At 39.6% G+C, this 16,222-nt stretch overlaps 1 protein-coding gene across 1 annotated transcript in view; it reads right to left on the bottom strand.

Moving 5' to 3' along the window:
* Window positions 1-1,325: 1,325 nt before the first annotated feature.
* Window positions 1,326-16,222, bottom strand: part of CPE (carboxypeptidase E) — a 69,489-nt gene continuing 54,592 nt past the window's right edge. The window contains exons 3-9 of the mRNA XM_028744324.2: window positions 14,568-14,735; window positions 12,998-13,115; window positions 9,056-9,238; window positions 5,876-6,015; window positions 3,264-3,363; window positions 2,505-2,623; window positions 1,326-2,082 (exon numbers count right to left, since the gene is read on the bottom strand). Coding sequence (XP_028600157.2) covers window positions 1,984-2,082; window positions 2,505-2,623; window positions 3,264-3,363; window positions 5,876-6,015; window positions 9,056-9,238; window positions 12,998-13,115; window positions 14,568-14,735 — 927 coding nt within the window. The 3' untranslated portion in view covers window positions 1,326-1,983. The remainder of the gene's footprint in view (window positions 2,083-2,504; window positions 2,624-3,263; window positions 3,364-5,875; window positions 6,016-9,055; window positions 9,239-12,997; window positions 13,116-14,567; window positions 14,736-16,222) is intronic.

Genomic DNA, 16,222 nt, shown 5'->3' with positions numbered 1-16,222 from the left:
ATACTATAACAGGAGGCGACAGGGAATGAAATTGGAACCCACTCCGTGGAAAGAAAGTTGTTTAGCATTGAGTTATTGCCTCTTTGTCTCCATGGATTCTCATAGCAAAGTGGTCTGCCATTTAAAAATCTTTTGGTACAGTTAGTACCAAAGGAAAACCAAAGAGACAATTTATAAGACAGTCATGTTTCATTACTTCAACATGAAAAGAATATATTATATACACATGTTATAAGTTAGACTAGAAACCCATTTTGAGGTTCAGCAGGATGTAACATCTGTGCTAGCATTAGACACAGAGTCTACTATACAGCTGCACGACAGGAGCATGGCTGCATTTTCTGGCTTTGCTTCAAAATGGGGAAATTAGTAGAGTTAAGTACAATGACTAACGAGCTTCAAATTCATAGCATCTTCATTACCACTCACCAGGTGTCAAGATCTTTTGCAATAAATGTCAAAATAATTTCTCCAGCTGTGTTTGAACACAATATGCTTATTTTCATGATTAAAATGTATTTGCATTTATTGTTTCTCATATTTGGGTTGTTTTATAGTGAGTTATATACAAACTAGTGGGATATGTTGATAGAGGCACATTGTTAGGGAAACAAAATGATTGCTTGATCCCACACAGCGTGTTTCTTTGTTGCAGTACAGTTCTTAAATATTAATTGAAGCTCTGAAAGCTCATTGTTGTCTCTTTAGCCAGATAGAGGTTTTCAAGGATTTGAAGTATGGTCCAATGTATAGCGCCCCCCGCCCCATGTTCCTCATTAACAATGCCATCTGTTTCACTAAGAGCACTTCAGATGTGATATACTGGGAAGTGCAGCACAGAAACCATCATGGTTGCTATGGTTGCTGTTGCAGATACTGACCTACCAGTCTGTTATGGCAAGTTGTTGGCTTTGGGTTATATCTCAATCTGGCTTGTTTGTGTGGACCAACACTGATCAAAACAGGGATTGCTCCCCTGAACTGCAAGCATTGACCTGCAAAATACTGATCATCTGCAAACTCATTTGAGTAGACACACCCTTAGAATCCAAACTATTCATTTCAGCTTATGAGAAGCATGTCCCACTAAACTTGGTGCTTTTGAGTAAATTTGTTTGGGGTTGGGCTTTTAGGAGCACATGCCACGTACTGAATTTCCAGTCCAGTGGGTCAGGCAGCTTTTGGGTTAGTATTTTGCTCTTTTTGCAAATTATACAGACATCATTTCATGCAACTCATGTCTACTTAATACACAAACAACTGCTGACAAATGGGATAGCAGAATACACTGCAAGCAGAGAAAACAACATGCAGTCACTATAGGGTTATTCTTTATCCATCCAGAAATTTTAATCTGATTACCAAGTTACTTGGGAACATTATTGGACAGAGTAAGGGAAAAAGTTGTACTATTCCTCTTCACTTTTAAATAAGAATGATGAAAGTTATTTCCATGTGAGTAGATGAAACCCAAGTCATTATACTTATTTTACATGGCTCTTCCACAGAGACATAAACAAACTTTAATTGTAGTAAAGCATTACTTACAACACCAAGCTTTTACTGCATACATTTGCAGTGCCATTATTTCATGAGACATTAGAAAACATCATCTGCTCACCTGCACTGCCGCATATCAGCAGCAGAAGTTGTAAGTGACTGCTAATTACTATAGTGTGTTTAGTATTATTATCATTGTGCTTACCCTACACATTCAGGATTTGTATTCAAGTTAGGTAGATGAGACATTCATTCAGATATTCTTCCCCTATGTTGAATATGTAGGATTGCAAACAATGGCATGGAAATATCTAGCAATTTGTTTTTATGTAGAGCAGATTACTGATTTTTTAAAAAAAATACTCAAAAAACTCAAGTTAAATATTGTGAGCTACACAAAATCTAAAATATAGGGACTTTCCACAGTACAGTATACTAAGTCAACACGTAATAGATTAAAAGCTGTAAATTCAGAGCTTCTGCTTAGAAATTTAAAGTTTCTGACATCATCTTCCACCATTCCATTAACTCTTCCTTTTCTTCTTCTTTTCTTTCAGACAGCGATTCCAGGTCAAAATCAACCTAGGCATGAGAAAAATAATAAAATAAAAAACAAGATTTTTTATGAACATTGGACTTTTAAATTGAAGTAACATCCTGAAATTTAGGACCTCAGAAATCGATGAAATGGCTTTCATGGTAGGGGCTGCAGTCTTATGCCTGTTAACTTGAAAGCAAACTTCCCTGAACACAGTGGGTCTTACTTCTGAAGAAACATAAAGATGCTTTCTCCAATTTAAGAGGAATGACGGGATATAAATTGAATAAATAATAACACGTCAAATGTTCACCTTCTATGCTCAGGAATGTTAAAAGGCCCTGAATATTACACACAGAGCCTATGAGGTTACCTTGTGGGCATCGTATTATTGCACAATATACATGTAACCAATATGAAGTCACTGGCATGCAATACAAGGCTACGCCAAGGAGGCGGTACTTACCCTAATGGCAGGACTGAAGGGAACAGCCACTTTTTTAGTTATTGCTAGATAACCTGGTGCAGACCCAGTCACTTTATAGTTTCCAGGTACGAGCAATCTCCAGTAATCACCATCCTTAGCTGTGGAAAAAGCAGTATGTTACCACTTTCAGAAAGATTCTAGAACCAGCAGGGGCAACCTTCAGATATGCAGGGTCTACTTTGGTTTCTTTACTGCATGTCAGGGACAGGGCTCCCCAGCGCGACGATGAGAGGAACAGGGAGTCAGTGGAGGAAGAAGTAGTTTTGCTTCCTTCTCAGCAGTTTGAAACCAGTCACCAGCAGCCCCCTTCCTCCTTAGCAGGAGAAGAAGAGATAAATTCTTATGAAAGCGAAAGGAGGCTGGAGAGAGGCCGAGTCGCTGATAAGCAGTCTCTAACAATAACACAGGGGGGCAGGGAATGATTTGTCAGAGGAAGAGGTAGGACGTCAGCCAGAACCTCCCCGTGCTCATAGGTTAACGAGGGTCAGGGAAAGGCGTCAATCAAGGAAGCAAAAGGCGGGGTTCTGGCGAACATCCTGTTGGCGCCGGAGTTGGAGCTCAGATGCCTCAACGTCTTGAAAGAGGCAGGAGCCGTGGGAGCTGTTCTGAGTTTCACTAATAGTATATATGGGATTGGGAGTGGTGGGGAGAGAGAATGTGATTCTATTCTTGACATGCACCCATTATATAAGCCCCTGCCATCACCTGTTTAAATGTATCACATATGACATAACTTACCTGAAGTAATATCATGGTTTAGTCCCTCTACAGAAATGGTGGCATTAGCAATGGGATTGCCCTGAAGATCTCTAACAAATCCTTTCACCCCACGATGGATCTGGGAAAAAAATTTCTTTGTTATCAATGGTCTGTATTTTCTTATGTGCTCTCTGTTACATCTGTTAAATAATCTTTTGAGCCCTGTGAAGCAGGCCAATATTGCCCTCATGTTAAATATGGTGCATTCAGTCAGAGACACCCCTTCAAAACTGCAGGTTTATACCCTGGCTTGTTCCAAAGTGGTTAATCCTTGTTTTATGGTATGGACAAATCAGGAAACTATGGTTAAATAGAGACGTCCTTGAGTGAAGTGGCTGTATGTGCGAGCAAAAGGGTCATTCATACTTTGGCTTACTCAATTAAGCTGAGATATGGTTATCTGAATGCAGCCAGTGGCTTGACTAAGGCCATTTGGTGCATTAATGGCTGGGCTTTTAACCAGGGGCTTCCAAACAAAAGAGTGCAGGACTTTGGGTCCAGGCATGACACGTCTTATGTTGGGACACCTTCTCCACTAGCTGGAAGTTCATAAACTCCAGAAACACAGAAGGTAACTTTGCAGCAGCAAAACAAAATAAAAACATATTGTCTACATAAGGCCATTCTGGTTTGCAGAATCTTTGCAGATGATTCTATGTGAAACAGTAAGTGCCTAACAGTTAACAAAGTTATCTTGTAGTGAAGGGTGAAAGCCTGCAATGCCCTCTGTATACATTTTACAAAGAATTAAATAGGCATGACTGAATGAGTCAGTCCTTGGGAATATTTTATTTGGCAAACTGGGCATTTCCTCCCTAGAAAAACTAGTTTTAAATGTGTTTTTATTCGTCTCTAGTTTTACTCGTAAACTACACTGAGTGCATCATAGTACCAGTTACAGAATTTCCTCTAGTTTGGGATTAAATGACAAAGCGTAACAAACCAATAATTTTTCTATATGGATTTTTTTTCCCCTTTGAGAAACTATTTACGAAACAGAAGGTTTCTGGGTGCTGATTACAGTGCTGTGATTGATCTCTAATCAAATCCTGTAATATGCAATTATGATGTCCATACTGGGAAGTGTTCATCCTTGCAGTTTTACAATCTATTACTTCTCATAGTTACAGCGAGTAAGCATATCCTGTTGCAAGAACAATAAGACATTTAAATTGCAATTCCTATGCAGATACTCTTGGTGAGTAAGCCTCACAGGGCAACAAGATTTGTTTCTGAGTGCACCTGCATGGCACTGTGTTGCGGGTGGAGCTGTGGTCTAAACCACTGAGCCTCTTGGGCTTGCCGATCAGAAGGTCGGTGGTTCGAATCCCCCTGACCGGGTGAGCTCCCATTTCTCTTTCCCAGCTTCTGCCAACCTAGCAGTTCAAAAGCACACCAGTGCAAGTAGATAAATAGGTACCACTGCGGCGGAAAAGTAAACGGTGTTTCCATGCACTCTGGCTTCCGTCACGGTGTTCCATTGTGCCAGAAGTGGTTTAGTCATGCTGGCCACATGTCCTGGAAAGCTGTCTATGGACAAACGCTGGCTCCTTTGGCCTGAAGCGAGATGAGCACTGCAACCCCATAGTCGCCTTTGACTGGACTTAACCGTCCAGGGGTCCTCTACCTTTTTACCTTACTGTGTTGTTAGTCTTTATAGACCGCATCTAAGTAGTATGCAGAGTAGACCCTAAGGCAATTAATTTAAATGAGACTACTCTGACTTGGTCAGATGCCACCCTGTATACTTTTCCCACCACAGTGAGATGACCATACTCGGGAACAGTACAATTGACAACCATTAGGCACTTTTTAGAAATAATAGCAGATATTCTGAGGGATCTGATGCATTAGACCTGGTCAGGCATTCAGATTCCTCATGCAACAAGGCCAAAGCTCTAGCTTCACCCCACTTCCCTCCACAAGGCAGAGGAATAGCTACTGAAGTAGGTAAACTTTTGAACAGATTAAGCTCCCATACAATTTGGAGTCCGGATCTCCCAAGGACTCTCACTGCCTGGGGAGGATACATGAGTATAGCAGACTCCCCAATTCAGATACCTGTCTCTAACTTATGGAAGAGCATGTACACTCATTCCCTCTCTTGCTATTGCAGTTGTGTGACGGATTAGAAAGCCTGAATGGGCCTTTTGTGTGACCTGTAATACAGTGGTGGTGATTCGGAAAACTAGTGCTCTCAGCTAAAAGTTACCAACTTTTAATAAATCTTTTGTAAACAGGACTGACATTTCAGTGCAAGAACACATTCTATTCTCAAATCCCCAAGCAGGGGGAGAATTTATGCAATTGTTTCTGAGAGAAAACCATGATCACATGGTAATCTTTCCTTGCCATTCTACTGTGGGGTTAAGCTTTCATGTAAAAAGGTAGCCTCATGTGGTTAGGTTCATAATCATGTTTTGAAGTGGTTTGAACATAAATCAATATGTGATTAAATCCCCAGTCTGAGCATATGGAGTACAACTAAGCAGAAGACGGTTTAACTATTGATGAACAATTGGATAAAACTAATCAGGGGTTGGTTCCTGCCCCACTCATGCCATGACTTGCCCTTCCTACTTCTCTCTTACCTGCTCAATATAATTGATAAGTGAATTCTTGTTGTCCTCCCAGTAACTCTTCAGTGTTTCCTCTGGAGGGAATTTTTCACAGCTAAGCTCCACAGTGATTTCAAAACAATTGCTGCTGAGGTAGTTGAAGTCCTGCATGCCTGCATTATAAGCATACAGACAGGTTGACATTTGGACAAGCATTGAGTTCTATGCAATGAAAACAGGACTTAAAAGATGTCTCTGTATAATCTCGAAAGCAGGTCTCCAGCCCTATAATCTGTTTTTAAAAGTCTCACACATATATTTCAGGGTTGTTGTTGTTGTTTTTTCAATTTTAAGAATGGTTTTCTCCATGGCGTCAAAGTTTTCAGAAATGTTGTCCTCTCAAATTAATGTAAATTAGCTAAAGGCCACCCAGAGATACGCAGATGTATAATATAGGAGAATCAGGGCTAACGTTTATTTCTTATTTGCTTGAAGTATTCACACTGCCCTTTAGTATATAAAACTCCCTGGGCAGCTAACAATTCACTCAATATGTGATTCTTGAACTCAAGTCAGATACATAATGCGCCGAAATGGCTAACTTCGTGTAATGAATATCTTGGCAGTCACAGCTCTGTGTAATGATTGTATGAAGCCTAATATTGCATCTGGTGCGTATATTCCACTGGGATACATTTGGCTCCAAAAGTTCCATTTTCGGAAGCCAAAAAAACAGTTTCCAGGTATAGTTCAATTAATTCCAGATGAACAAGGAAACATGTTATTATGTGTACAATAAAACATGCAAATGACAGATAGTGGCACAGTCAATGAAGCTTCAAGAAATAATTTGAAACAGGGGTTTCTTCCTAATCCTGCAATTCACCAAAAAGAAAAACCAAAGGCAATGTACCAGTGCTAATGATGTGGAGGAGACTTTAAAATGTTGGAGCCAATGTTAAAATGTGTGTCGACAGTACACATTACCAGCTGCACATGTTTAAGACATTATGAACCAATCAAAGACATATGCTCACCAATGAAAAAGGAAGGAAGGAGTGAGGTGATGCGTGAGTGAGTGAGTGAATGAATGAATGAATGAATGAATGAATGAATGAATGAATAGGAGCAGGCTTCTGTACATGCATCTCCTTCTGGATCAAGAACTAAATATACAGAATGTTCTAATGCCGACATAGTTGGAATGCCCTACATAGAGCTCACCATAGTCAGCACTGATCACCTGAATGGTGAGGTGTAGACCTGAATGTAGGTACTCTCTTATCATCAGGGTTGAGAACAGGAGACAAACGAAAGTAAGCCTGAGTTTAGGGGGCGGGGCTTCCTTGAAAAGATTGTCAGTGATGTCCAACTTGACAACCGTGCATTCAAGTCTCCAGATTTTGGCTACATTTTGTTTTTCATATATACCAAATATTTTAAATGTGGCAACTAAATACTCTGTGACACTTTAAGATTGATATCTCCAGCAAATTCTAGGGAGTGTACCAGAAGGTTATTCTCACAATAAAAACTGTTAAACGCTGTTACTGGGTTGTTGCTTTTATTTTGATTATATATATTGTGGTTTTTTTGTTGATCTTATCTGTGAACTGCCCTGAAACCTCCGGGTGAATAAATTAAATAAATAAATAAACAAACAAACAAACAAATCAATGGTGCTCCATTTAAAAAACAAATAAAGCTTAAGAAAAATATGGTGTTGATGCAATTCACTGTAAATACATTTTGCATAAATGCTGAGATGAATGTGTAATGCAAATGACAGTGAAATCCTAACCATGCCTACTCAGAATTAAGACTTATTGGGGGCTTCAGTGGGGCTTACTCCCAGGTAAGTAGGGTTAGGATTACAGCCTTAGACATTGAGGGTGGTATTCTAGACTAGTCCTTCTTAGAGTAGACCCCCTGATGGACATGACTAACTTAGAGTCATTACTTTTACTGAATCTACTCTGAGTGGGACTTAGTTGACTACAACTCCACATTTTTAAGTCAGCCCTACATCACAAAAGTCTGCTAATTTCATAATGTGTCACAGCATTGCATGCAGGACATCTTGTTCCCCTTTGTATTTGCTATACAAAGCCTCCATTTGCTATAGTAGAACCTATGCCACGAATGTTCGTTGTGTGTCCAACAATAATAATTTCATTAAAATGAGTAACAGCTGCAAGAGTTGCAGACTAGGCTGACAACACCTTAAAAGCAAAGGCCACAGTCCTGCAGCCTGTAAAGTTGCTTTGCTCCTATTGACTTCAATAGGACTTAAGCAGCTAATGTACAGGAATATATCCATCAGCACTGAAAATGCAGTCTGGCTGCAGGACAAGGTAATCTTCTTGCTGGTGCTATTTCTGTGCAGGAGAATCAGATTAGAGTCCCTTAATCCTGCACTTTGGGAGCCCTTTTAGGAATACAGACTAGCAATGCTCAGGGGTGCTTAAAAGCAGAGGAAAACCCTCCAATGTCTGGCTATTATGTGTCTTAGGGAAAAATTGACTGTTTCCACTCATATTCATCTATACATGCAAGGTGACCAGGTACTTCTATGTCTTCAATAGTTTATTCAACAGGTGCAAGCAGTGCTGAGAAAAGTTGCTCTTCTTGAAATTTGTCATTCTGCTTAACCTTGTCATCCTGTACAACTGAACAAAGAAGCTTTCAAGTTTTACGGTATATATGCATAGCTGTTTTCCCCCTCTCCTCCACTGTATTCTATATCTGCCTCTTACATCCTCTCTCTGGTCACATATTAAGCTTTTTGTGTGGCAGGGATTATCCCTCCAAATTACTTGGTGGTTAGCCTCTACCATATTGGGATACTTTTGTAGTAGATACAAGAAATAGCAGTATGTCTGTCACTGATTGTTGTGAGCACAAATCATTTATTCCTAGAGGGCCACTTCTCTCATCACATTTGAGAGATGAGCTTTCAGAAGACACATTTATCTCTATAGAGATGTGCAAAGGTGTTGACGGAACAGTAATACATTTTGCCAAGTTAGACTTACATAAGTGAAGGCAAATTTTTAGAAGTTGCAAGTTTTAGCTACAGTGAAGGGAACCAGCAGTTGATTTGCTGCTGAGACCCACTGTCCATTCACGTGTGTTGGTGTTTGTGTATACACTATAATTGTTATTCTCTACAATAAACGAATCTCTGAAGTATCATAATGCATTGACACAAACCTCCTGGAACACTGTACCAAGCCCCGCCATTGGTTGTTCCATCTATGAAACTGCTGTCATCGTCATTCTTGCGGCACGGTGGCCTGTTTGGATCAGACATGGCGGGATTGAAGGATGAATAGCTTCGAGCTAAGCTTTGGAAAATAGCGTCATCTGGGCAGGAGCTGTATTCATGTGCACTGCCTGAGGAAAGAAAACCAAAAACATGTTGTTGTTGTTGTTGTTTTGTATAAATTTGTATTGGGTTTTCAAATTTTATAAAGACAACACACACATAAAAAAGACAAAGACAAAACACGTATAATTTCATATCCTTACTTTCTTATCCCTCTTTCCCTGACTTCCCCCCACCCCCCCCCATACATCCCAATTTCCAGAGTTAGTTCAGCAAGTTTTTATCCCTTCCCTTAACCTAATCTGTTGTTTTTGAACTTAATTCTTTTAACTAAGTCACATTTTACTTATCCCATTCTCTTATTAATATCAAATCTTTTTTCTTTCCCTAAGGTCGACCTAATTTCTCATCCACAAATTTCCCCTTTTTTATATTAAAATATAAATCAAAATAACAAAACACAAAAGTCATAAAATTTTTCAACTTCTGCTCTCCCCCTCCCCCCCTACCCCGGTTTCCGTCCCTTCCCAAATAATTATCCACCCATACAGTTCCTAGCCCGGATTCCTCACGTCCGAGGCCTTTAAATCTCTGTCCGTCTCTCTCTGTCGGTTTTGTTGGTAGTCCTTTTTGTTGGACCTCAGGTTTCGAGGGTGATCTGTCACAACCGCATCTCCTTCTCTTGCGTCCAAAGTAGTTAAAAGAACTTGCTGCCAAAGATCTGCCATAGGTCTCCCGTACTCAAACTCAGAAAAGAAGAGGAAGTCCCAATCATATTTCTTTGCTCTTTTCAGATCCATTATTCCAAAAAGTCCAGAGACTTCCTCCTTTGCTTTTCTCATCCTTCTCACCTTTCCCAGATTTGTAATCCAAAAATCTTCTGCTTCATTTTCTGACAACATAGACTTCTGCTTGGCATTTTCTGCCAGTACCTTCTCCCTTCCTTCCTCCTTTTCCATCAATTCCACAGATGTCACTTCTGATTCAGCTGCAGATTTTTCCCCAGTCAAGTCCTTTGTTCCATCAGTAGGGTTGTTTGTTTTAGAGATCAAGGTCGTGAGTTCTTTGTTCATAGCCATACTCTGTTCTTGCAAAATTCCCACGAGAAAAAAGGCTCTTTCAATTTCTGCCAGTAATTTTCCCTCTGCAGCCATTGCAATGTCACTAAGTCCCCCCTAGGGGGATTCCAGTTAAGTTATTTTCCTTTCCAACAATCCGTTACTTTGTTTTTTTTTATTATTACTTTGTTTCCAACCACTTCTAGTAAAATGTAACTCCTTTAGTCCAGAGAGATATTAAGTAATTCAATTCTTAGTTTTGTCCACCCGTTTGACAGCTCCTTTGACAGCTGTCAAACTCCTTATTCTTTTTCGTAGGACTCACACGCAGGACGCTCCCGGGTTCGGGGGGGGGGGGGTTACACAAATTTTTCTAACGCTCCTCTCTTCTCTCCAGCACAAAAAACTTCTTCTATCAAATTCTTGGAATAGCTTTTATCAAACATCAAAAACACACTGTTCTCTCAACCTTAGTTCTCCGATCCTTGCTTTAGATCGTTTGTAGATAGGGGGGTGCGGACTTCCCTTTAGCACATCCCCCCGGTCGTACCAAATTAAAGGTAGGAATTTTTAAAGTCCGAATTCCCTGTACTCACAGGTTTTTGTTTCCAGTCCAAATTTCGGGAAGAAAGTTAACGCTCTCTGGCCATGGCTCGCGGCTTCGCTCCACTGAAGTAGCGGTCTACTCCCAGCACCACGCCACTCTCCGTACCCTCTCCGTAGCCTTTAAAAAGGCTCTTCGTGGGTCAGGGAGGGCGCTTAAGGTGCCCACTGAGTCACCAAGTCCACAGGCATCTGCGCCTGTGGTTTCTGAGGGTCCCCGTGTCGCCGGCACGGCAAGACCCGTCTTCAGCAGAGCCGATTCCCTCCGGAGCTCAGAGGGAATCCGCCATTAGCCGATCGCGTCAACCCGGAAGTCCTCCAAAAACATGTTTTTAGCAGTAATGTTAGGAATATGTAAAAATTGATTGTTAACAGGTGATATTCTAAAGCTATAATATATTAAGATTAAAGATCAGGATAAAAACAAAGAGGGAAAGGATTTGCTGAACCAATAAATTGAACTGGAATACAAAAAAGGGAGGTGTGAGGAGGTTTGGGAAACAAGCAAATGAAAGATAAGATACGGAAAGATTGAATTGTTTTTAACTGTTTTTATTTTGTATTTTCTCTTTTTCTTTTTTTCTTTTTGTAATACTCTGGAAACTTTAATGAATATCTAAAAAAAAAAAAAACCAAAAACATGTAGAGGAACAGATAGACTTATTTTTTTCTATGTTGTTCTGTGTCTGTTGCTTTTGCCCAAAGTATTTACTATTGGGGGTGGGGGAAGTCTCATAGGAAAAAGGCTGGATGCACTTAATTTATTTATTTAAAATCATTTTTAGACTATTTTCCATTTTTAAAAGATTATCAGAGCCATTTAAAACAATAAATCCAAGTTCAATAAAGGAGCTCAGAACAATAAAACAATCATGAATACAAAAACAAAGGTAGCTAAAACTGTCCTTATTTGTATTGATTTAAATCTAGACACATTACACATAAAAATCAGGCAGCCGCGTTGCAGTTAAAATTATCTGAGCAAGAATAATGCATTTTAATCTGCAAATATTTCTTAAGAAAAATAAAATACGGTGAGATCAACTACCTGATGATCACCAAAGAGAAATAAGATGATTGTTATTTCCACAACTTTTATTTTAATTTTAGGATTTTTAATTGATGCAAAATGGCATGGATCAGTTGGTCACAGGGTAGTCTTCATACTGTGGATATCATTTCAAGTTACAGGGCAAAAGCAGAGTGCATTCATCTCACATATGTCATTTAGCCACTAACATTTAGGGACACATTTACACATTTACATTTTATAAAGATTACAGATGAGATATTTTAAAAGATACTTAAGATGTAGGGTGTGAATGTGATATATCTGTAGATATATGCACCGGAGAACAAGCATTGGCTGCAGCTCCCTATTAATTATAGATCCAGAAACAAAGCTAGGTTTTCTGAAACAATGCCTGTGGTAACAGAAAGTTTAAAGAGTGACTATTAGAAGACCTGATTTGGCCATAATGATAAACTATGATTTTTTGCATGAGCCTCTCGCTTGTGCCCCAGAGTGGCCAAGATAGAAATTAACCATAGTTTAGCATTATGTCTAAACTCTCACCTGTGGTTAATGTTGAAACAAGCCAGTTTTATAAACCATAGTTTAAACTGGCTCATTTTTAGTAAGCAACCATACCCTTGCAGGGTGCTGAATGCCACCTTTCCTACACTGCTGACTTCTGGTGTCTACAGTAATTCTAAACCAGGGGTCAGCAAACTTTTTCAGCAGAGGGCCAGTCCATTGTCCCTCAGACCTTGTAGGGGGGCTGGACCATGTTTTGGAGGGGGGGGAATGAACAAATTCCTATGCCCCACAAATAACCCAGAGATGCATATTAAATAAAAGCACACATGTAAAAACACGCTGATTCCCAGACCATTCATGGGCCAGATTTAGAAGGTGATTGGGCTGGTTCCGGCCCCCAAGTCTTAGGTTGCCTACCCCTGTTCTAAACCTTACTCTCTTACACTGTAGCAGCGATCAGTAATTCTATCAGCTGCCAGTGGCATGCAGAAATACTGTAACTTTCTGAAGACATTACATACTGCCGCAGAATTATGGGAACTGAACTTTCTATAGCTCCAAAATGATGGCACATTTCACATGCCTTTGAAATGAATAGATTGCACATTCAAGTGTATTGTACATACCAGTTCGGGTCTCATCATAAGGGTAGTTTGCTACAAGGTCCCCACCATGGAGGTTGGCAGACAGCACAAAGGGGATATCCATAATCCAGTGAATTACACTTTTTGTTTCAGGTGCAAGCTATTGAAGAAGAAACATGTATTATTCACCAGCACTTCAAAGCCAGTAAATAGGTTAATACTGTATAACAAGCGCTATCACATAAGCTTTATTTAGAGTCCTGTGAAATTCCATGACTTCTGAAAATTAGAATTACATTATATCTTCAGGATGTACCAATAAAAGGTGCTGATGTAAGATTAAAACACACAAGTTTACTAATATGTGCATTACACAAGTTGCCTAAACACGACACATTAATGGGCTTCAGCCATCTTAACTCTCTGTTGGATTTTTGCCTCAGAGTCACACAATATGTGTATGTGAAGAAGCCCACAGAGCTCCCCTGCTGCCTTCACCCATTTCTGGCCTTGGGTCCAACTGAATATTCAGGAGAGATCTGGATCTCCGGGGAATGTCTAAGCAGCAGCAGTTTGAATTTGTAGGGGAGAAAATATGCCACTCTAGAAGCATGTCATCAGGTGGCCTAGACTTTTATTCTGTCAGACCTTTAGCCTTAAGGAATTTTATGCTTGGTTATGGCCTCTTTGATATTCTTTGTTACCTAACTTTACTGTCCTTTGTATTCTCTGTTTTTAATGTTTTATTATTGCGATCATTGGACTTTTGCTGTATTTGTTTGTACCATAAGGCACTTTGAGGGCCTTCCAATGGCAAAATGGCCCGTAAATACTAAAACAAATGAACAAAGAAGTGTTGAGAATACATTTGAGGTCAAGTATGCCCTTCTGCTCTACACTAGCAAGAAAAAAGGATGCCCTTTAAAAAGATGTTCTAGCATCATGCTCTTAAAAACACTAACATGTCCTGTCCTGAAGCCCTTGTCCATCTTATCTTGAATTCCTAGTTCTGATCCTGTCTGCTTGCCTTTTCAGCATTCCTGGTCCAGAGAAGACCTCAAGTTGAAACCTAAAAAAATACTCCTCTGGATTTTGCACAACCTTTGGTTTTCACCTTGTTCTCAACCATATTATACATAGGTTCTGGCCATTTGTCTATATCCATCTGCAACCACATAGACAAAAGGAGAGGAGTACCAAAAGGGGGGGAAAGGTCTTTGCTCTGTAGAGTAAAACTAGTCATCTGAAAGAAACATGCTATGGAAATCTAGAAAGGTTTATCATGTGCTGAAATATTTGAATCAATTCAACTTTCCGTCCCAATTCTGCTTTATTTATTAAATTTTCAAACACCCGTGGATTGATTCTTTTTTTAATGCCTGGGTGGATCTACACACAGGAAAGAAACCGCTATAAATAAGTCAGAAATTAAATCATTATAGAAAGGTTTTTGTTCTATCTGGCTCCATCTGGTGTTGCATGTTTATAACGCATTCAAATCACTATATTTTGATTAATGTAGATGAGTCCCCTGATTGAAAGGGCATATAGAACTCTCTGAAGAGGAACAGATGACAGTCTATAACGTTGATGGTAAACTACAATTATTTACCTTTGGGTTCTGATCCACAGCTTTCTTCAGGCTTTTCAGTAAGTGATTATTTGGACCTCCTTCTTTCTCATGGACATAAACTATTCTATCCAGGTCAGGGAAATTTCGGTTTAGGTCTATTCCCTGGGCATTACTTCGGCCAACAAACCAGTCTTTGAGTTCACCAGGCTAAAAAGAAGAAGTAACCAAGAGGGATTATTAGAAAATAGCACCGATGCTATCATTTAATAGTATAACATAGTTTCCATGAGAAATGGCCCATTTAGCTCATCACTGTGTTGTCTGGTGGTGACTTGAAAGATTCTCAGAAAAATTCAAAAGCATAGCATTCTGGAAACATTTGCCAGTGTCTGCATGTAGTCCTCAGAAGCATACCGATTCTCGTGGCTGATTTAACATATGCATATTCTTCACTTGATGACTGACACTCACTGTCTCTGTTGACAGAATTGTGTTTGAGTTGATATGTAAGTTCTGTAGTGCTTAGCCGCAGTGAATTAACCGAAACTAAACAAAAAATATAGCTAACTAGCAGCCTCATACCTGACACTGCTTAGAAATTTTATATATATATATATATATATATATATATATATATATATATATAATCACTGCAGTTTTGAAAAGAGTGATTATAATCAGTGGAGTTTTGAAAAGTTCCACCAGTCATCTCCAGTCAAAAGGGTGTCTAACGGTATCCACAGAGAGAGAGAGAGAAACCTGCAACTTAATCTCAGGAACCATTATACAAAATTTGGTTATGATATCTTAAGGTGTCCAAACGTACAGTGAACAAACACATTTCCAAAATACATAGTAGATATTTAAAATTACATGGGTTAAAAAAATGAGTAGACATTCTAATATCTACTTCCTCAAAGGTGTATAAAATTAGGAGTCCTTGAAATTTAGAAATAATGGGTCAATGTGAGATAAATGCACACATCTACTATGTCTTGATCTAAGTATTAGTAGCAATGTTGGTTCTTGGAATAAGACATGCAGGACAAATATGAAAAAGAAAAGCTTTCCTTTGGGCCAATTTGTGTTTAAATGCAAGGTGTTCATGAGAAAATGTAACATGGAGCCACCAGAGGGTGCTCCCACACTGAACATCCCTAATCTATAATTTATTGGTGTTTCAAGGCAACCATGACTCACTTATCAGCAAGTAACTTTGGGATAGCTCTAACTGCATGTACAATGTATCTGAAACTGAAAGAAGCTAGGTGAAATCTGCAAAATGCTCCATGGATACTATTACATGCAGGATGCCAGTGAGAGGAAGTGAGATAACACCAGGCATGGATGACAACGATGAATGCCTATTTACACACATTATGTAAGCTACGCCACTTACAGATTTTATTAAACACTGGCCTGCGAGCGCTCCAATTGGAGAACAGCCTTTACAAAGCTATCATGGACTTTGAAGACACTCAAACTCAGGACGAAAGGGAGAAACGTGCTAAGAGGAAGGCACGTTTGGCAAACACTCACCATAATCAACTCCCGCCCGGAAACCTATGTCCCCACTGTGGAAGGACATGTGGATCCAGAATTGGCCTCCACAGTCACTTACGGACTCACTGTTAAAACCATGTTTATGGAAGACTATCTTACTCAGCTGCAAGTAATTGCCAAAGAAGAAGAAG

Source organism: Podarcis muralis, chromosome 9, assembly GCF_964188315.1.
Source record: "Podarcis muralis chromosome 9, rPodMur119.hap1.1, whole genome shotgun sequence".
NCBI classification, from domain to species: Eukaryota; Metazoa; Chordata; class Lepidosauria; order Squamata; family Lacertidae; genus Podarcis; species Podarcis muralis.
This window is presented reverse-complemented; position numbering and strand designations above follow the sequence as displayed.